At 36.0% G+C, this 22,837-nt stretch overlaps 2 protein-coding genes across 5 annotated transcripts; both read left to right on the forward strand.

Moving 5' to 3' along the window:
- Positions 1 to 570: 570 nt before the first annotated feature.
- LOC112776520 (serine/threonine-protein kinase STY46) lies at positions 571 to 7,731 on the forward strand. Of its 4 annotated transcripts, none has more exons than XM_025820712.2 (16): positions 571 to 940; positions 1,277 to 1,391; positions 2,324 to 2,424; positions 2,571 to 2,675; positions 3,019 to 3,073; positions 3,203 to 3,313; positions 3,632 to 3,682; positions 3,776 to 3,951; positions 4,069 to 4,176; positions 4,883 to 4,956; positions 5,069 to 5,244; positions 5,560 to 5,655; positions 6,464 to 6,544; positions 6,643 to 6,696; positions 7,104 to 7,238; positions 7,405 to 7,731. In XM_025820712.2, exons 1-16 carry the CDS (start codon positions 684 to 686, stop codon positions 7,480 to 7,482), a joined length of 1,773 nt encoding a protein of 590 aa, XP_025676497.1. In that variant the 5' UTR covers positions 571 to 683; the 3' UTR covers positions 7,483 to 7,731. The 4 variants fall into 4 exon arrangements, with proteins under 4 accessions (XP_025676497.1, XP_072085048.1, XP_025676498.1 ...); XM_072228947.1 differs by having other exon boundaries at positions 5,069 to 5,242; positions 5,516 to 5,655; XM_025820713.3 differs by having other exon boundaries at positions 597 to 940; positions 1,237 to 1,391.
- Positions 7,732 to 9,773: 2,042 nt separating this feature from the next.
- On the forward strand, positions 9,774 to 11,905 carry LOC140182483 (uncharacterized). Its single transcript, XM_072228949.1, has 2 exons — positions 9,774 to 11,228; positions 11,296 to 11,905. The coding sequence occupies exons 1-2, from the start codon at positions 11,139 to 11,141 to the stop codon at positions 11,734 to 11,736; spliced, it is 531 nt and encodes a 176-aa protein (XP_072085050.1). The 5' UTR covers positions 9,774 to 11,138; the 3' UTR covers positions 11,737 to 11,905.
- Positions 11,906 to 22,837: the final 10,932 nt, after the last annotated feature.

Raw genomic sequence — 22,837 nt, forward strand, 5'->3', positions numbered from 1 at the left:
TGATTGGATTGAATTTGCGATTTATAAATTAAAAATTAAGAAAATTAAATATACATAACAAGTCTCAAAATATCAAATTTTAAATAATCAATAATGATAAAATAAATCTCAATAATATTATAAAAAGTCAACGATAACATAACGATATAAATAAAATTATAGGTTAATTAAAATAAATAAATAAATAACATTTTGAACATAAAATATTTATTAAATAATAATAATACATGAATAATATAAAAATCTATAAAAAATTGAATATGTTATAAGGATAATTGTAAATATAATAATAAAATAATAATATTATAGCGCATTATGCGGTTTGGATTGGATTAGATCGGTTATGAAAAGTAGATCCGAAATCCGATCCGATCCAACGGTTTGTAAAAAGTAGAATCCAATCAAATTCGAATTAGTGAGGTTTTAATCGGTTTTTGGTTTGGATTGGATGAGCGGTTTAATTTGGATCCGATTGAATTTGAACACCCCTAATATTAGTATAAAAATCCCATTATTATTATTAATGAATTAATTAATTATATTTATAGAGAAATATAAATAAATGTAAATGTATATGTAAATGTAAATGATAAAGCGAGGTCGAGATAGAAAGAGTGTCGTTCATTCACTCGTTCACGTGAAACGGCCAATAAGCGCATCATCGACATTTTGTGTTGCCTTCGATGCTGATGGTGGCGATGCACGACAACGATACCTGCGCCACAGCCACCGCCACCGACACGGGATTGAACCACCACGTTCCTCCCGCTCCGTCCACTGCCTCCACCTCCTCCTCGCCGGCGCACACCCGCCAGCAGCGCCAGAGGCTCGAAGTCTACAATGAGGTCCTTCGCCGCCTCAAGGATTCCGGCGTCTCCGAAGCTATGCAGCCTGGCTTCGACGATCAGCTCTGGAACCACTTCAACCGCCTCCCCGCACGGTTCTCCATCCTCTCTCTCTCTCTCTCTCTCTCTCTCTCTCTCAACGTCGTCACGTTTATTCATGTTCATATATACGCATGATTCTTCGTCGTTTAATCTGAATCTTATTTCGCTCTTACTGTGTATCTGAGGTTTTGGCAGTAGATTGATTTCAGCGGAATTAACTGTTGATGATTTCATTTCGATTTTTATTTGTTGCTATGTTTGAATAAATCCTTGTGTACGGAGGATAAACCCGTGGCTTACTTAAATTCTGGTGTTTTTGTCGTTTTCTTAATGTGATATTGTTGATTAGGTCTGCGATTTGACGAGGAGATGCGTGGTGTTGAATGCAGGTACGCGCTGGATGTGAATATTGAGAGAGCCGCGGATGTTCTTATGCACAAGAGATTGCTGCATTTGGCTCACGATCCTGTTAATAGGCCTGCAATTGAAGTTCGCTTAGTACAGGTTTAGCTCAACTCTGTTACTCTCAGCTTTGTTCTTCATTTTTCCTCATGAATTCACGCTTTAGTGGTGTTATTTAGTTTAGAGTCAGGCATTGCATGTGAATCAGTTTTTAGCCTTTGTCTGTCTGATGAATTTCTTGGCTCACATGCAGCACCGAAACAGTTTGGTATATAGTCATGGTTTGATCATGCTATATTCTTTTATAAGATTTGATGCTGGTATAGTTTGGGTGAAGCATGTATGTTATAGAAATCATATTCAGGTTCCCATTATAATGCTTTGTTAGAGTTTGATCCTGTGAGCTCTCCTGTGTAAAATTAGGAAAGGACTGTTTGGATAGTCACATCCAGATGCGTTTCAGATTTATATGTGATTTGAAGTTGACTTGATTACTTTCGGTATTAGGCATACTGGTCAGAGCGTGTAAAGCTGAAAGCAGAAGAGAAAAAGTAAAAGAAATGATGATTTCATATGTAGAATATTCAATTCATCATCATGAATAAGTTTGTGCTTCAAACTGCAAATGCTTCCAATTTTAACTTATGGGCCATACATGGTTAACGGTTTTAGTTGCCATTAGCTTATTGCCACTTATATGTTGGCTCACTTTGAATTTCAACATGTATCCATGTAGCATTGTTGACCTTTGTTTCAAGCCATAAATGTGTCAGCCTCTTCCTTTGAATGTTTTTTTTTTCCCTGCAAGCTAGTCTACTTCTCAGGTTGACTTGCCTAAGGATTATTTCTTGCCAAGCTATTAAGATGTAATGTTCATAACTCTGAATTTGTAAATATTGTACCTTTTTCGTTTTATTCAATTGTGTTCATGCCTTGAGTCTCATTTTTTTTTTTTATATTTTGAGTGGTATTATTTGTTCCAATCATCTCATTCCATAAGGTATTATCATTTGGGGACTGGAATCTTGGTGCAGGTTCCGCCTGTAACTGATGCAAACTCAGCTTATACTGTCCAGTCGGATGCAATTGAAAATGAATCAGATCAAAGCTCCCCAAAGTACTCTAGCAGACAGAGGTATTATTTCATCATTTCGTTTTTGGGATTTCATAAAATTTTGCTATACTTTTTGCTATCCTCTTCAGTACTCTTGATTATTCTATTTATTTTGGTTCGATGCCTGTGATCAGCAGCCTTATTTTTTTTAATTATTTTGTTTTTAGTATACATCCACCTCCTGCTTTTGGTTCTTCTCCTAATCTTGAAGCACTGGCTCTTGAAGAAATGGATGAGGAACATTCTGTACATGCCAGTGCACAATATTCACGGTAAACTTTCTATTGCAATTTTTTTCTAGGCCTAAGCTTGGAAATTTTATTTGAACCATGACTTAGAATATAGGTCACATATGTTTTTCTTTACAATTCACGGTAAATTTTAATTTGTGTGCTAGTCTGGTAATGACGCTTGCATTTTTTTTTTTCCGTTGGAAATCATTTACAATACAATTTTAAGAATTATCAACCAAAGATGCCTGGGTAAATCGTATGATGTGTAAAAGAGCATCTATAAAATTCAGATGATTTATGAAGTTTCTAGTCCTTAGATTGAATTTTGAATGAGTTTATTTATTTGATATATTGAACATCTGTGTCATCCAAAATGATGTAGGCCCATGCATGAAATCACCTTCTCAACTGATGACAAACCAAAGCTTCTCAGTCAGGTAAATAAGAACTTTACTATTCAAACATCCCCGTTCATATATGCATATAAATTCCTACTCAGTTAATTAAGATAAAGTTAGAACCTGCATGACAATGAGAGTACCTCACAAGTCTGGTTCCCTCTGCAGTTAACTGCTTTGCTTGCTGAGATTGGACTGAACATCCAAGAGGCCCATGCCTTTTCCACAACTGATGGCTACTCGTTAGATGTGTTTGTTGTTGATGGATGGCCCTATGATGTATGTATCTAGATAATAATTTACATCAATTTCTTGGGTGAACTTGTGCATTAAAAAATGAGCAAAATTTTCTGAACTTTATTGTTGTTGATCAATGTATTTATTTTGAAAGGCATAATATTCCAATCCAATTTCATCTAAACGTTGTTCCAGCAACCATAGTAGCTCAAAGCAGCATCTTTCATATTCTGTAATCTCTAATACTTTATTGTGTGATTCTATATGCTATCACTCATTCATGTTGTTACTGGTTTAGATTACTAGAGATTATATACTTATATTCATACAACTTTGCTTGATGAATTTGTATTTTAATAGGAAACAGAGAAGCTTAAAACAGCGTTGGAAAAAGAGGTCATAAAGATTGAGGTAAACGTGGCACGTAATTATGTATATAAATGACTGCTACAGTCAATTTCACTAATTTTATTAATTGAAGTTTTGCCTGATCACTGCTTTCAGAGGAGGTCAACGTCGAGTAGGCAATCAGTATCTTCTGTTGGCGAAGATGAAGAAGCAAGGATGAAAAGTGAATCTGATCAGTTGAATATACCTAACGATGGGACAGATGTTTGGGAGATAGATCCCAAGCATTTGAAAATTGGAACTCAAATTGCGTCTGGGTCATATGGTGAACTGTGAGTACATAAATTATGGATTTCCTTTTTTTAATAGTTCAGATGTAGATATTCTCAGTTCTCACTAGGTGTTGCTATGGTTTCAATTTCATCTAATCAGCTCTACTATTAAACCAGATTTAAAGGTATATATTGTAGCCAGGAAGTAGCCATTAAAATTCTCAAGCCTGAGCATGTAAATTCAGATTTGCAGAGAGAGTTTGTGCAGGAAGTGTACATCATGAGGTTTGCTCCATTAAATTTGTTCATTCTGATCATCTGAAGTCTATCTACTGTTTCATTGAGAGTCTTTTTGCATGCCCAAACTCGATCATGAAAATTTAGTTGTCCTAGAAAATTACTGTGTAGAAAGTAGAGGTTTAAAAAAAATTTGTCTCCTCATATATCATTCTATGATTGAAAACTTTAGAATTCTTCTGTCTCTGATACTTTTTGTTTTGAACCCGTGATAACTATTATGAAGACACCTGTTAATAGAACACTCCCTTTCCATTTTCTCATTAAAGTTGGGTACATCTGCTGCGCATTTCCAAAATTATGATAGTATAATTCTTTTGTCCCATGATTATAATTCACCACCTTTAGATGTGAAGTTTGTGACAATTCCATTACTGGATTTCTGCCTTTCATTTTGACTGTTTGGTGACCGAATGTGCTTAGGATCAGTGTTTTTTTTTTCCCTGGTAAAATTGGGTGAAAAACAAGAAAGTCAATGCAAATAATAAGAGGAATTTTACCAAAATGAATGTTACAATTAACTTGTGTACCCTCCATATGGAAGTTCTAAAAGTTAGTTATTACCTTTGGCTTATTCTCTATTTACTTGGTGTTTGGGGACAGAAGATGTGAAACTCTCGACCATTATAGTTTTCTGTTGTTTATTTAACCAAATGGCTTATGTACGTATTATACTCTCTGCTGCTACTTGCAGAAAGGTTCGACACAAAAATGTTGTACAATTTATAGGAGCTTGTACCAAGCCCCCACGCTTATGCATAGTTACAGGTGAAATCTAATGAATTCTATTTTTCTGCGGAATAATTGATTAGATGTAATGTCATTTATATTTTTAGTAATTGTCAACCATACTCACTGTTGTTTCTTCCTCAAATTTCAGAATTTATGTCCGGTGGTAGTGTGTATGACTACTTACATAAGCGGAAGGGTAGTTTTAAATTTCCTACCTTGCTCAAAGTTGCAATTGATGTTGCTAAAGGAATGAACTACTTGCACCAGCATGAGATAATCCATAGAGATTTGAAAGCTGCCAATCTTTTGATGGATGAAAATGGTGTACGGTGTTTCCTTCAACCTGCTTTTTGTGTGTGTTGTTCTTAATTCTATTCCATTGGCTTTTCAACAAGAAAGATTCTTGGATGAACATAAGTCTAGTATTACATATTTAGACACATTCGTAAAAATAGTCAGTGAAGTTGTACAAGTAAATTTATCTTAAATAAAGTTAAATGAACCCACTTTTAATGTGAGTTTTAGACGGGTGTTTATACAAGAATCTCTTTTTCTGCTCTTTCTCATGTTAGACCTTGACTTTCGCCTAATATAGGGTTGGCATACAGAAGTGTAAGTCACATAGATATTGCATTGCAGATTGTAAAAGTTGCTGATTTTGGGGTTGCTAGAGTTAAAGCTCAGTCAGGAGTTATGACAGCAGAAACTGGAACGTATCGGTGGATGGCTCCAGAAGTAAGATAATTTCCTCATAGTACTTTATTTTAATATTTCATCATAATATTATTAGGTTCATGTAGATGTAGTTTGCAGGATCTTATTGGGCTTTTATTTTTTTGGGTGGCGAAGTATTAGCCTTTTCAACTATTATTTGTTTACTTGTAAAGTTTTATTGTTCTCTATTCCAGAAAAAAAGATGTTATGCTGCTGATGGGTTTTTAATTTGTATCTCATAATTGGTTATTAGATAAATGTATTCTTGACCAAAAACGAAGCCTACATAAATGCATTCGACCCAAAAAAAAAAAAAGAAACTACATATATGAATCTCATTGTAACACTGTTTTTGGTTTGAATTTATGTTACCATCTGTGATCCAAGAAAAAAATAAAAGAATTTATGTTACCATCTTTCTACAAAGTTATACACTGCCAACATTTTTGTATAGTTAAATTTTCTTGATGTTTTTGGCATGATAGGAAAAGGATGCCGAAGCATTATACTTTAAAATAACCATCGTCATCGAGTTATTGGTAGAAAATTTTCTTTAATTAAGAATGTAAAATTATAGTCCTAATTCCTTTGTCAAATATATGTATAATCCTGTATTACTGTAACTTGACTTTGCTGTATAATGAGTCTAAGATCGAAAAGGATAATTTCAGGGATCAGACTCTGATTGGACAGTTCTAAATTCTAACTAGCAACTAATATGTTGTATCGATTTCATTTCTTTTTAAAAATTTCTTTTGGTAATTAAATGGAAGATATTATCCATCTTGCCAAAAACTTCTCTTACCTTGACTCCTCCTTTGCATTGAAGGTTATAGAACACAAGCCGTACGATCACAAGGCTGATGTATTTAGTTTTGGAATTGTTTTATGGGAGTTGCTTACTGGAAAGGTATTTCTTATTTCTTCAACCTTATAACTTTTAGGTTATTGCTCCTCATATAAATTTGTATTTTTTTTATTTACTTTTTATTTTTCTTTTCTTGTTAGCTTCCCTACGAATATTTGACGCCTCTACAAGCAGCAATAGGAGTGGTTCAAAAGGTAATTTGCTTAGCTAAAGTTAAACTACCTGTCAAAAGATAAAATTCCCTAGGTGGCTTTATATTATTAATATATGATTACCATTTTTACTCACAAAAGAGTAGAATGCTAACAATTTTAACAGTCTACAATTTAGATAGGTTTCGATTGACAAAATTATCCAACCTTTCAGATAGGTAGATGGTGTTAAAAAACACGAAAAAAAAAAGGGTATATTTAGAAAGAAAATAATTACTCAAATGAAATCAACACCTGATGGTTAGATAATTATGTCAACCGAGACTTATTTTGTATGGATATGTTATTTTAAATATTAAATGGTTAAAATTATCAGTGTTTTCATATTTAATGTATAGAAATAGTAAATTATACTATTATCTTTTACGGAAACTTTGGATGAATTTCAGGGTTTACGACCAACCATCCCCAAGAACACACATCCAAATTTTGTTGAGCTTCTTGAGAGGTCTTGGCAGCAAGATCCTACATTGAGACCCGATTTTGCAGAAATCATTGAGATCTTGCAGCAGTTAGCTAAGGAGGTATAACTAGCTTGCTTTATTTGGTTAATTTCTATTTTCTTAAAGCATTAGGAATACTCAATCATTTAGTAAATTTTCATTTCTATTTTGTCTTTAATAACCCCCTATATTCTCTGATGATATCGTATTACCGTAATTCTTACACTTTGGTTGTATGTGAAACAAGGTTGGGGATGAAGGAGAGGAGCGGCGCAAGGATAAAACGGGAGGATTTCTGTCTGTTCTTAGAAGAGGTCATCACTGACAATTAACAAACATCATCAATTTTATTATTGTTTATCGATGATGTCCATAACATGCTCATCATATAGCTTAGCATTATAAGCACAAATTAAAGCTAGCTGGGGGTTAATATTTCCCATTTATTTTTTAAAATTTTACATTGATGACATGTACAGTTTTTCTTCATATTTTCTGATCGCTTCATGATAGATTAAGCATATCGGAAACGTTTAGTCAGTAGTTACGTTATCCATCAAGTCTTTTCTTTTTACTTCGGTACTTGTTAGTTTATATCTTTAAGTAGGCGACCCATTAGCAGCATAAGTTATATTTATTTTTAATATTTTATAGTTTAACTAGCTATGAAAATATTTAATTTAATACTTCTTATATATATATATTTCAGTATTAATGATACAAATATTATAATTTATAAAGGATGTATAGTGTCACGAGGTACTCGTGTAATTGGGGAATTATGTGGAAGTAGATTGTGACGCTTATATAGTTGTCTGTCTTTATTCATTGGCTGAACATCGATTATTGTTGCGTGTTTACGCGATGTCTAAGCACCATCCATTATGTACGTTGAAAATGACAATTATATATAAAATATAAAATAAGAATGTGATATTTTCTGTCTAAATGATCAACATAGACTATCTGAGACCATTCGCGCTCCTGAAAAGCGGTGATAATCGGGTCGGTAGTAGGAGTGCACATGATCCGGTTTGGTTCGAAGGTTCGGTCCGGTCTCAAACACTTTATGAGCTAATTTTGTGTGATTTCATCGGGTTTAGGGTCGGGTAAAGGTCTCAAAAATAGACCCTATCATTATTTCGAGTCGGGTCTGGGCCATAGCTCGGGTCACCCGAAGTCGGCCCAGTGGCCCGGTCACCATATACAATTAATATTTTGTGTTACTAGTGATGGATCATGACTATTCTTATGTGGAATTTAAGTATTGTAAATCTTAATATTTTGTGTTATTAGTCATTATAAGACTATAAGTTAATGTTTTATGTTTGGAATGTATAAGACTTTAGACTAATGCATAATATTGTGTTATTTGTATTGATTTAAATATTTGGTATTATTAGACAATATTAGTATTGATTGTGGTTATGCTTTAGTATTGATTGTGGTTATACTTTAATTTTGAAGAAAGGTTGATTCTTGTTATATTTTTCTAAGTGAATTTTACCATGTTAAATAATAGTTGGAGTCTTGGAAATTTGGATATTTTTACATGCTAGCTTACAAGAAGGTATCAACGTAATGTAATGTTAACGGTCCGATTTTCACCTGGTTTTACCCCGTATAATTGTGGCCCGAAAGTGTATTGGTTTCATCGGGTCGAGGGCCAGATTCGGGTCTAATAAATAGACTCGGTGTATATTTCGGGTCGGGTTTGGGTCACATCAAATCCGGCTTCACCTGACCCATGTGCACCCCTAGCGGGTAGCAGGATTTTGTCCTATCCAACCTCGTTTTTCCCTGTAACAATCTGCAGATAATCCGCATATAAATTGTATTGTTTCTATAATTTGTAGATGGTAAAAAATTAACTCTAACTCTCTCTTGTGAGTATTTATTTGTCTCTATAATTATTAAGATCTAACTAATAAAATTAAATTTTAAAATTTATATAATTATAATTATATACATAATGTTCTATCTAGAGTAAGCTTCCGAGGTGTGGTCGGCTCCGCAACACGTGGAAAACTCGGAAACGTCGTCTTGAGAACTATCGACCTTGGTGTGGAACCTGCAAAAAAGGACTCCGACGCCCAAGTCAGCTTATGAGCTTAAAACCAGAAAGGATAAAAATAAATAAGAGAGAAAGAGTAGTTTTTGGGAAAAGGGGGAATAGTGATCTTTTTGAGTCAATGATTGTCTTTTTCTCTTGTTTTTCTGACTTCTTGAGTTGAAGTCCGTTTGTTTAAATAGAGCGTGTCAGTTGAGTAATGCTCGGTACTTGTTAGGGTTTGTTGATAGAGTCGAGATTCTCAATTCCGTTAGAACGAGAATCTCGGTACGAGTGACGTGATGGACTTGTTTCTCGTTCTGTTGACCGGGGATGTTGGGAAGGTTTGGCCGAGGATATCGGGAAGGTACACAGCCCCCAAGCTCGGCATGAGGAACGTGTTGAGCTTTTTGCTGTATCCTCGGCCTGTATTGTTTTTTGATTTGTTAGTGTGGTTTTATTGACTAGGGAGCCCCCAAGCTCAACGTGTTTCTGTTGCCCAGCTTGTGTGCTTTATGGGCTTTGCTAAGTGGGCTTGGTGTCATGTGGTTTTTGTTAATACTATTTCTTCTTTCTTTTTTTTTTTTTTTTGAGGCGGGAAATGGGGCTGCCGCTTGTAGTTAATGGAGGAGTGGAGGGGTTACGTGGGGTGTTGTGTCGGAGTAACTTCCTGTCTGTTAGACTCCTATGCTCCTTTGGGTTTGGTTTTCCTCAATTTGCAAAAAATGAGTAAGAAAGGTAACTTTTTTCACTTTTTCCTTTGGTTTCGTACTGCCATTTCTTTTTCGTTTTTATGGGTAAGAAAGGGGTTACTGTAGATGAGGATGATCCCTATGGTTGGGTGGATAGTGATGTGAGGTCTCGGGTTTCTGTGTTTAGTAGTATGGAGATGCTGTCGCAGTTGAATGAGACTAGGTGGGTGAGGGGTAGTGATAAGTTGAAGGTTAGGTTTTTACCGTGCGATAGGGATGATAGAGTTTGTGAGAAGCGTGGTGATTGGTCGTATTTCTATGTGTATACGTGCATGTTGACAGAGTTGGGTGTACGATTTCCCTTTACGGATTTCCAGTGTGGTGTGTTATCGCTGTTGAACTGTGCTCCCACGCAGCTTCACCCGAATTCATGGGCGTTTGTTCGAGCTTTCGAGTGTCTCATGGAGTATTTGGATTGTTATCCTTCGTTGGGCGTTTTCTTCTCGCTATTCCAGGCGAAGGGAGTTTGGAAGGGTGGCTGGGTGAACTTGAGCAGTCACCCCGGTCGTGCCATTTTCAGCCTCTATAAGTCTTCTTTTAAAGACTTTAAGGAAATGTTTGTGAAAGTTCAAGTTGGTGAGGAGTGTTATCCCTTTTTTCTTGATGCTTTATTAGAGGAGAGGTTTCCTATATTCTGGTCTGCTGAACCTCGTCAGGTCTTAGAATGTGAGGATAGGGTTAAGAGTGAGGACTATATACTCGGGTTTCTTATGTCAGCAATGTCATCCGCTGACCTTCTGTCTATTCCTGCGTTGCTGAAGCTTGAAGGGGATAGGGAAGCGTTAGAGGAATACTTAGGTATCTGTTTTGTATATTTTGTTTGCTGGTGGTTTGGTGTGTTTATAGATTATTGATTATTTTCGCTTTCTGTCAGGTGAGAAGGCGTCGACCCTGACTACTGCCAATTTGAAGGCTTTTGTCTCTAAGGCTAGAAAAAAGGAGAAAGAAGGTTCGTCGACTAATGTGGCGAAGGAAGGGGGTGGGTCTGTTGGTCAAGAAATTCCTCTTAAGAGAAAAAGAGGTGGGGGGAACTCGAGAGTTGTGGATTTAACTGCTGTGAAGGATGATAATGCTGTTTTTACAGCAGAGGAGATTGATGCGGCTTTTCAGAGTCAGGTTGGTCTTCATGGCTACAAAGAAGGGCCGAGTAATTCGATATGGTCGGCCGGTTTTCCTTTCATGGCCGTGGCTGATGAATTTGCCCAGGTCGATTCTGATGTCAAGACAATCCATGAGGCTGGGAAGATAGGGGTGGCTCGTTATTTGCAGGTTAGTTATTTGATTTGTGTTTTATTGCTTAGTGATTGTAAGACTGAAGGGTATGATGTTTGTTTAGGTGATTGGAGCTCGGTTGTTGTCAATTGGTCGCACCTCAGAGCTGGATGCGATATTGGATGCTGATAATGTTGTTGCTGTGAAGAAGCTTAAGGAATCGTTGCAAGAGAGGGATTTGAAAATTGACAAACTGAGGGCTGAAGTTAAAGCTCTTAAGAAGGCTTCGGAAACCGAGGTAAGCAAGTTGAAAAAGGACTTGGATGTGAGTGTTGCTGAGACAGAAGGGTTAAGAGCTAGGGTTGCCGAACTAGAGGAGGAGGTGCTGACTGCCTTTACCTTAGGTTTTGATCGGGCTGTGGCTCAGATTGGTGTTGTTGCGCCTGAAGTTGATATTACTTTGCTTGATGTAACAAAGATTGTGAGTGGAGGTCGCCTTATGGATGATGGGACGTTGCCTGAAAACCAGGATGAAAGTGTATCGGTTGAGAAAGGAGCGGATTAGGATGTCTATCTGACTTTTTGCTTTTTGTAATTTATTTCTGTCTTTTGGACTCGGAATGCTCTCTACCTGTAGAGGTTTGTATGTTGTGCTTTGATGTGTGCGCATTAAGATAGTATTTGACAGTGTTTAGACTATAAATATATAAATGACATAGCTATGCTTTGATTGATATTTTTTGTAGATAATGTATTTGATTTCATTTATATTGAGTGTACAGAAGGGATATGGGGTGGGGGACCTCATTAAAACCTCTCAAAGAAAAACCCTGTTTTGGGAAAAACCTTGAGAGTAGGAAAAAGAGTGTCTCCCCTTGGCCATATCTACTCAGGATAAGTAAGCTTTTAGTGATGATACATTCCATATTCCGGGGATATCAGTGCCCTGTATGGTTTGAAGTTTATAAGCTCCTTTGCCGAGTACTTTAGTAACTCGGTAAGGGCCTTCCCATGTTGCGGCGAGCTTCCCGTGAGCTGGTGGTCTCCGTGCCTCCTCTGTTCGTCGTAGGACGAGGTCTTGTTCGCCGAATGACCTCGGTTTGACCGTTTTGTTGTACTTTCGCTTTATTATGCTTTGCATTGCTTTGTGTTTTAACTCGGCTTTGTACCTCTCCTCTTCTATTGTGTCCAGCTCTATTTGCCTGATGTTGTTATTATGTGTTGATGGTATGACTTCGGATCTGGTCGTTGTGAGGGCAATCTCGACTGGTATCATGGCGTCTGCACCGTAGACAAGTCGGTAGGGGGTTTCATTGGTAGTTGTTTGTTTCGTGGTATTGTAACTCCATAGTATCTCTGGTATTAGATCTGCCCATTCTCCTTTGGCATCTCCGAGCTTTTTCTTGAGTGCTGTGAGAATTACTTTGTTGGCTGCCTCCGCAAGTCCATTCGATTGCGGGTGTTCTACTGATGAAAAGTGATGCTTAATTTTGAAGCCCTGTAAAAATTCTGCCAAGCTTTGATCGGTGAACTGCCGACCATTGTCAGTAATAATAGCATATGGTATACCGAAACGACAAATGATGTTCTTCCAAATGAAAGTTTGGACTTTTTCAGCCCCTATTTTTGCCAAAGGTATGGCTTCTATCCATTTTGAAAAATAGTCAATCGCGACGAGTAGATATTTTACCTGTCCAGGGGCCTTTGGGAATGGGCCGAGAATATCAAGCCCCCACTTGTGGAATGGCCAGCTTACCTCTGAACTATGCAGATTCTCGGCCGGATTGTGGATTAGTGGTGCGTGCTTTTGGCAGCTTTCACATTTTCTAACTTTCTGGATGCAGTCGCCTTTCATTGTTGGCCAAAAGAAACCTGCTCGGGCTACTCTTGAGGCCAGGCTTATTCCTCCGATGTGATTCCCGCACACTCCCTCATGGGCCTCATCCATGGCGATTTTGGCTTCCTCCGTACTTAGGCATCGGAGCAGTGGTTGAGAGAAACCTCGTTTGTATAGTTTTGTTCCGAGGAGTGTGAAAGATGCCGCTCTTCTTTTGAATGCTTTGTTGTCTTTAATTGTCGGTGGTATGTGCCCCGTTTGGAGGTATTGTTTGTATGCTGTCCTCCAGTCTTCTTCCTGTGATATAGAAAAGATTCTTTTGTTGCTGAAGCTTGGTTCAGCAAGTGCTAGTTGAGATATTACAGATTCGTGCATATTTTTCCTAGTTGTTGCTAGTTTTGATAATGCATCTGCTCGAGTATTTCGTTCCCGAGCTATGTGTGTGATTTGTAGTGAGTTGAATTGGGAGATGAGTTCTCTTACCAGTGTATGATATTTTTCTAATAGTTGGTCCTTTACCTGAAAATTTCCGTTTACCTGTTGTACGATCAGCTGCGAGTCACAGTATACTTGTAGATGTGTGATGTTTAATGATTGTGCCAGTCGGAGGCCAGCGAGTAAAGCTTCATACTCGGCTTGGTTATTACTTGTTTGGAAAGAGAATCTGATTGATTGCTCGGCTTGTAAGTCGTGTTTGTTTGTTAGGTATACGCCTGCTCCAGATCCTTCTGAGTTTGAGGCCCCATCTACATATAATTCCCAGCTGTGTTCTTCATCTGGTCGGCCTGTGAATTCGGCTAAAAAATCTGCCAGGAATTGTGCTTTTATTGTTGTTCTCGGCTCGTATGTCACATCAAACTCGGATAATTCTATAGACCATTTGGTAAGACGTCCGGAGACCTCTGGTCTAGTGAGGATCTGCCGTAGGGGTTGGTTTGTTTTGACGATGATTTTGTTGCTTTGGAAATAGTGCCTTAGCCTTCTTGCTGTGAGTACTAGTGCGTATGCCAGTTTTTCCATAGGTGGGTATCTTAGCTCGGCATGCTGCAATGTTCTGCTGACGAAGTATACTGGTTCGTATTTGCCATTTATCTCGGTGACGAGTACCGAGCTTATTGCATTTTGAGATATTGATAAGTATAAGGAAAGTGGTTTTTCTGAATTCGGCTTCTGCAAGATCGGTGGAGATGATATCATTGATTTGAGTTTTTGGAAAGCTGTTTCGCATTCTGAGCTCCAGTTGAATTTTGTTTGCCCCTTGAGTATGTTGAAGAAATGTTGTGAGTGTGAGGACACCGCGGGTAGGAATCGAGAGAGGGCGGCTAGTCTCCCATTTAATTGCTGGACTTCTTTAATTGTTCGGGGACTTCGCATGTTTATGATTGCTTCACATTTTTCGGGATTGGCTTCGATTCCTCGTGATGTTAGCATGAATCCGAGGAATTTGCCTCCTTTAACTCCGAAGGCGCACTTTTCTGGATTGAGTCGCATGTTGTTCTTTCTTAATTGGCCGAATACCTCTTGTAGGTCGAGTTCATGGGTGTGTTCTTGTTTCGTTTTGACGACCATGTCGTCAACGTATACCTCTAGATTCCGTCCTATTTGCTGATTAAAAACCTTATCCATGAGTCGTTGATAGGTAGCCCCTGCATTCTTAAGTCCAAAAGGCATAACAGTGTAACAATAGTTTCCTAATTCGGTTATAAAAGCTGTTTTGTCTTTATCTTTTGGATGCATTAATATCTGGTTATATCCAGAGTATGCGTCTAGAAAGCTTAAAGTGTCATATCCCGATGCATTATCTACGAGTTTATCTATGCATGGTAGTGGGTAGGCGTCCTTAGGGCACGCTTTATTTAAGTTAGTGAAATCAATACACATGCGCCACTTACCCGAGGCTTTTCTTACCATAACAACGTTTGATAGCCATGTTGTGAATCGTAGTTCTTCGATGAACCCTGCGTGGAGGAGTTTTTTAGTTTCTGCAAGGCAGGCTTCGCGCTTTTCGTTCCCCATGTTGCGCTTTTTTTGTGATACTGGCCGAGCTCTTGGGTCGATTTGCAATTTGTGACATATAAGGCTCGGATCGATGCCGGGCATATCTGCTGGGGTCCAGGCAAACAGATCTGTATTCTCCCTGAGTAATTTTGTTATCTTCTGTTTTGTACCTGGAAGAAGTGAGGAGCTGATATAAGTATAATGGTTAATATTGTCGTTTAGCTGTACCTTTTCAAGCTCGTCTATTGGTTTTGGCTTGTCCTGGAGATCTCCTCTCGGGTCAAGATCGGCCGTATCTGAGATGTTGGCGATGTTATATGTTTCTTGTTTCGGTTCGGCTCGTTGTCGGGCCTCTGCTTTGATTCTTAAACTTTCATTGTAGCACCTGCGAGCCTCAATGTGATCTGAATGTACGGTTGCTATCAGATTCTCTTGCACCTGAAATTTCATGCACAAATGGATTGTGGAAACAATTGCACAAAAGGTATTTAAAAAAGGTCTGCCCAGAATGATGTTATAGGGGCTTATGCAATCGACTACTAGGAATTGTAAATCCCTTGTTTTACTCATCGGATGTTCCCCTAGGGTTGTCTGTAGCCATACACTGCCGAGGATGGAGACCCTTTCTCCCGAGAATCCGATTAGTTCGCCTGATGATGGCAGCAGAGCTTGCTCACTGAGCTTCATCTTTTTGAAGGTAGAATAGAAAAGAACATCGGCACTGCTGCCCGGGTCAAGTAGGGCTTTTTTGACTAAGAGATCTCCGGCTTGGATGGATATGACCACCGGGTCATCTAGGTTGTCCGATCTTGCTTGGTAATCGGAGTGTTTGAAGGAGATTTCTGGTGTTCGAGGTTTGCTGGTTGGTGCTTTATTTGTTTGTTGTAGTGTTAGCATTTCTCGGAAACGGCGCTTGCGTGCCGAGCTGGTTTGACCACCACTTGCAAATCCTCCTGAAATGCAATTTATAACCCCCCTTGGCGGAGGAGGTTGTGTTTTAGGCTTTTCTGGTGTATTTTGTCTCCGTTCTGGACGTCGGACGGTGGGACCTTCTGAGCTCGGTCGAGCTCTGGTTATATATTTATCTAGGTGTCCTTGCCTTGCCAGTCTTTCCAGGAGATCCTTTGCTATGACGCACTCGTCGGTCGTATGTCCGAATTTTTGGTGAAAGGCACAGTGTTTTGATTTGTCGACGAACCTCTGGTCTTGATATGATCCGGCTCTGTTTGGTGGTTTGATGAGCTTGTTGTGTAGTATTTCTTTTAGGATGTCTTCTCTCCTCGCGTTGAACCTTGTGTATGAATCATACTTCGGTGTTAACCTGAAAGGTCTTTTAGGATCTTTTGATGGAGTTTTATCATCCTCTTTTCGGTGCGGTTGTCTTTCATATCGTCTGGTTTCTCGAAGTTCCTCTATTTCGATCTGTCCCGTCGCCTTGTCCCGAAATTCTTCTAACGTCCTTGGTTTTGCGACTGCTATGGCCTCTTGGAACTTACCAGGTCGGAGGCCGCTCTTCAGGGCATGGAGTTGTACTTCGGGATTGAGGTCTGGGATTTCCATGGCGGCCGTTGTGAAGCGCGTCATGTAATCCTTCAGGCTCTCATGTTGTCCTTGTCTGATCGTGCTAAGGTAGTCTGAGTCCCTCACGTAGATCTTTGAGGCTGCAAACTGATTGATAAATAGCTTGGAGAAGTCGTCGAAGTTAGATATTGACCCTGCAGGTAAATTTGAAAACCATAATAATGCAGCCCCATCTAGAAATGTAGGAAAAGATCGGCACAAAATGGGATCGGAGTCACTGTTCAAGAACATCATTGATTCAAACTTGGTGACATGAATTTTAGGATCTCCGATCCCTTTATATGGTGCCAAGGTCATAGGTAGTGTAAAGTTTTGGGGCATCTTAAAACTCATAATCTCATCAGAAAAAGGGTTAGTTCGTCGTCTCCCTGTTTTCGGGGGCCCTTCCTCTGTTTTTGCATTCGATTCTGACTGGTGCTCCTCGTTTTGTTCAGGATTTGTTACTTTATTGACGTGCTTTCGTTCGCCTCCGTTCTGCATCGCGGCCAATAGTTCAGCCATCCGCTGATTTTCCGCGAGTAATGCGGCGTTGGCTGTTATGAGGTCGGCGTTGGTCCGAGGATGCTGCTGGGTATCTGACTGGTCCGTCATGTTGTAACTTCTGAAAAGAAAAGCAGGGCACGAGGTGCGTGAGTCAATGTGATAAAGAAAGAAAATAAAAAGGGGTCACTCAAGGAAGGCCCCACGGTGGGCGCCAATTGTTCTATCTAGAGTAAGCTTCCGAGGTGTGGTCGGCTCCGCAACACGTGGAAAACTCGGAAACGTCGTCTTGAGAACTATCGACCTTGGTGTGGAACCTGCAAAAAAGGACTCCGACGCCCAAGTCAGCTTATGAGCTTAAAACCAGAAAGGATAAAAATAAATAAGAGAGAAAGAGTAGTTTTTGGGAAAAGGGGGAATAGTGATCTTTTTGAGTCAATGATTGTCTTTTTCTCTTGTTTTTCTGACTTCTTGAGTTGAAGTCCATTTGTTTAAATAGAGCGTGTCAGTTGAGTAATGCTCGGTACTTGTTAGGGTTTGTTGATAGAGTCGAGATTCTCAATTCCGTTAGAACGAGAATCTCGGTACGAGTGACGTGATGGACTTGTTTCTCGTTCTGTTGACCGGGGATGTTGGGAAGGTTTGGCCGAGGATATCGGGAAGGTACACATAATATAAATAAAAATAAAAATTTTAAAATAATTTAATATTATTATTTATTTATTTATTATTTTATATATTGGGACAGATATTCTCTAAATGTCTAAATTTGATTGTGTCCCGCTTCGTCAAAATCGGCTCTTCACCGAATTGAGTAATTATTTGTTCTAACCAAACAAAGACAAGGTGGATACCACGAGTATTAATAGTGTTGTCATCCTTATTCCTAACATGGTTGTAGGCCTTTTAGACGAGTGAATTTTTATTTCTGGAAATGGTACTTTTAATTTCAAAATATTTAATTTATATGTATTATCAATATGAAAAATACAAATATTTAGTAATATATAATTAATAATAAATATGGAGGCTCTGTGAAGCCTTAGCGAAACATATGGTAGATTGGTAGGGTATATTTCCAAGATATCCACGAAACATTTACCTGTATATATATAAAAAGACAGGATGAACCCACAATTGAATTCATTCATGTCATGACTAATACAAAGTCAGATCTTAAAAAAAAATAATTAAAACAAAAAAAGTTAGATTTTTCCTCCTATATTTGTGAAACAACCAGATGTTTCATAATCGACAGTGATTTTAATTGGGCATTTTAGCAAATATTATGGCATTCTTTTTGTCCCGTCTCTACTTCTTAATTGTCGTCTTCTCAGTGTTCCCCACATCAACATGTAATGTCCATCTGTTGCAAATATTAAATTGCCAGATGTTTTGACAATCCTTTCCTTGTCTTATAACATGCATTGGTATTTAAACATTCAAAGTTGACTGTTTCATTGACGATCAAAATCAATAATTTGGATGTCATATAAAAATAATGAGAATGAACACTAAATATGATGGTTATTACTTATTACATAGTATGTAAAAGAAATAAAAAATGTCATTCGTGTACTAAAATCAGTTAAATATATTTTTTGTGCTTTAACTTATTTTTAATATATATTTATATTTTAAATTTTTAATATATATTTTATATTAATAATTGATTTTGGTGGTTAATTTTAATATATATGTAATATAATATAGACAAAAAAAAAAATAGAATTTGATAGCCTATATATTTTATTCCACATCATTACATCAAGAGTAATCTGCATGCCAATGAGTAATAGCTCAAATGGTATAGTCTTTCCATACTCAATTAAGAGGTTGCGGGTTCGCTTTAGTAAAAAAAAAAAAAAAAAGAGTAATCTGCATCGATATAAGGCTAACAAAGACGAATAAAATTACCTCAGAGTTGGAAATCGGCGTGTTAACATAGTTTCATGTTTTGTTCCAAAGGTAGAAATTAAAATTTCAAAGCACACTGGTTAAGATATAAAAAAAAATTATATTAAAAAAATCAGTGAAATTTATACGTTCGTTGTAAATTCTTTTTCATATACAAAATTTTCTATTTTTAAATTCTTAATAAGTACTCTAACAAAATCCACTGTAAATATCAACCTGCGTAGAGAACAATCCACTAAATTTCAGGATTTGTTGCCAGCAAATTGATTGCATTATTTATAATTATATAGTGCACTGTTTATGTAGTGGATTAGTTAATGAACGAGTGTGACATGTTAGGCACCTTAATATATACAAATTATATATGAATCTTCTAAAGCAGCCTTGAATTTATTGGGGTCACTAATTTCATAAGCCGTTTTCTTTCATTAACTTTACAGGTCACAGATACTTAAAATTAAGTATTGTTAATCTTACGTAATAATCAAAGACAAAGCAATTAAACAAGCATGGACTTGTAGCCATTTCACATTCTGAAAATAAAATACTACGTAATGGAACTTAGCGGCGAAAATGACGCAAAATCAGACAATTGCTAATTCCTTATTCGTCAGCCTCACCACCATTGACTTGAAAGCAAAACTTAATTACATCAACTTAGATACGCATACTCTTGCTGTTGCTAGCTAATTAATTAACAAAACAATTATTCCTATGCCTTTCTGATTAGACTTTAAATTTGTCTTTTTCCACATCCTTAAACTATTTGCAATCATCTTATATATAAATAATATTAAAATAAACAAAAATGCTATGTATAAAATAAATCGGATATCAAATCAATTATTATATATTTATATTGTTTCGTACAATTTTTATTATGTATTTTATTTTTTAACATATATTATATACAAATAATTAATTTAATAGCAGTTTTTTTTGTGGTCACGTAATATAATTATAAAATAAAATAATATACTATCGTTGTTACATTCTCATCCTTAGCTTAGGCGTTATGTTTTGCTTCAATTGAGGCCACAAGCATGAATGAATGGCTAAAGTAGGTTATAGATTTTTTTTCTTTTTTTTCTTGATTGGTTACGCTAATTTAGATTACGAGTTCTAGCTGTATTTAATTGTTCATGCATGGCTTCAAGCTGTGCTTATTAGCAAGTTGAAGTGGGGCTTCACTTTTTGAAGTTGTATCATTCATAGTTCACAGTTCACACATGATAATAATGCAACTTGTATACAGCTATATATGATTATGATATTACCTAAGGAAATTATATGGTACAGATCTAAATCTGTACAGATTTAAAGATTTGTTTCCTTAAATCACACTTTCTAAAGCCACACTTTTCACTTAAAACCGTAGCTCTTCACAAAGAAAAAACGTCACCTAATGGAAAAAAGTAAATTAGAAGATTTAAGAGAAGAAATAATTAAGTTATCGAAATTAATAGATCAAAAATTAATGATTTTAACTAATGTTAACTGTAATGACACCGAATTCTTAAAATCAATACAAAATGATTTTTCTCAAAATCTTTATTTTACTATAAGTTTTATTGAAGGACTTCAAAAACCTGAAAAAACTTATTTTTCACACGGAATTTCTAAGAAATGTTACCATGGAAATGATTCCCCACATCTTTATCATACTTTTAACCCACAATTAAATTCTATAGTAGATATGCTTGAAGAAATATTAGTATCTATAAAATTTCAAAGAAATAAGGAAAAAGAAAATCCCAAAGAAGAAAAATTTCAAAATATAATCAACATAACAGATTTAAAAGTAAAACCACCACTAAAATTATGAATATTGAAGAAAAATTAGAAGAAGTTACAATGCTTTTTAAACAATTAAAAATGGCTCAAGAAAATAATATTATGGAACAGGGATTTCAGATAGAAGAAGATTTAGTAAATTCTGAAAATATAGAAAATGAAGAACACATCCTAGATTATTCAAGTGACGAAGAACCAGCAATTCCAATACAAGTAAAAAATGAAGCTGGAACATCTAGGGATAATCAATCTCAATTTAAATGGGAAACAGGTTTTGATAATTATGCTTTTAAAAAAGGATTTATAAATAAAGATTCAAAATATACAAAAACACCATCAAAATACGTTCCTAAAATTCAGGAAATGGAAGGAGAAAGAATGCTCGATTTAGACTGTAAAAAGAATGAAAAAGAAATTTTCGAAAACTGGTTGAATTCCTTCTTATTAGAAGCCTTTACTAATCCAAAACTTAACGAATTATCTGGAAGAGATATTTGGAATTACATAGGGTTTCATACTAAAGGAGCTATAAGAGATTATATGACATCAATAGAAAACCAAATAATAGAAGAATTAGCAACAAAAACAACAGCTTATGATAAGATATTATATATAATGATGATTCTATATAAAGAATTTTTTGGAAAAAATATTATAGATCATAAACAAGAAGTCTATAATAAAGAATATCAAGAAGCAAAAAATCATTTAGCTAACATTCAGATATATGATCTATGTAATGTGGAGTCTTATATATGTGAATATAGAATACATTATTACAAATTAAAAGAAGAAGATAAAAATCATTATCTTAGTATGTATATAACAAAACTTCCATATCCTGCTAATGAATTTATTATGGGAAGATTTATAAGAGAAATAAATAGAGGAACAATTGAAAATAATTTTGGCGGAGCAACCTCTGCAATAAGAGAGGAAATAAAAGAACGTTGTATGCAAGAAGCAACTCAAAAAAGATTTGCAAATATAATTAGAATTTGCTGTCAGGATAATGAAGAGATACCTCAAAAATATGGTCTTAATAAAAATTTTCAAAAAAAAAGAAAATATCAATTTAGAAAAAGAAAATATTATCCAAACTGGAGAAAAAAGAGGTATTTTAGAAAAAGAAATAACAATAAAAACAAAAGACAAAAAAGTGATTATTGCCCAAATAAAAAAGAAAATTGTAAGTGTTGGTATTGCCAAGAAGAAGGTCACTATGCAAATGAATGTCCGAAAAAGAAGGATAAAAAGGATCTTACTAAACAAATAGAAATTGCTAAGTCCTGTTTTATGGAACCATTAGAAGAATCTGATGATAACTTAGACTATATTTTTGAATATGTCTCGGAAACAGACTCAGAGACTGAGTAATAATGCTACATTTATTACTATAAAAATAACAGAAAAGTTTATAAATGCTTTCATAGATTCTGGAGCAACGCAATGCTTTGCTAGTTCAAACATAAAACTTGATTGGAAAAAATTAAAAAAAAAACCATTAAGAGTTAGAATAGCTGACAAATCAATACATAAAATTAACCAAAAAGCAGAGATGGTTGAAATTTTTATTCAAAATTATAGGTTCATTGTTCCATCTATATATATGTTAGACTCTGGAATGGATTTTATCATAGGAAATAATTTTTTAAAACTATATCATCCATTCATTCAAGAATTAACATATATAGTTTTAAAAGCACCACACGATTCTTCAATAAATCAAAAATCAAAACGTATAAAAATACCAACTACCACTATAGATAAGATCTTAAAATTTAAAATATTTTCTATATTAGAGACATGTTATTTAAATCTATACTTTCAGATAAATATCCCAAAAAATAGTCTTGAAATAAAGATAGAAGAACTTTTGGATGAAATTTGTGCTGAAAATCCTTTAGATGTTAAAAATACAAATAACGAATTAGTAAGTATTAAATTAAAAGATCCTACAAAAGAGATAAATGTTCCAAATAAAATTCCTTATTCCGCAAGAGATAGAGAAGAGTTTTCATTAGAATGTAGAGATCTTTTGGAAAAAGGAATTATAAGA

The sequence above is a fragment of the Arachis hypogaea genome, chromosome 19, assembly GCF_003086295.3.
Source record: "Arachis hypogaea cultivar Tifrunner chromosome 19, arahy.Tifrunner.gnm2.J5K5, whole genome shotgun sequence".
Classification (NCBI taxonomy): Eukaryota; Viridiplantae; Streptophyta; class Magnoliopsida; order Fabales; family Fabaceae; genus Arachis; species Arachis hypogaea.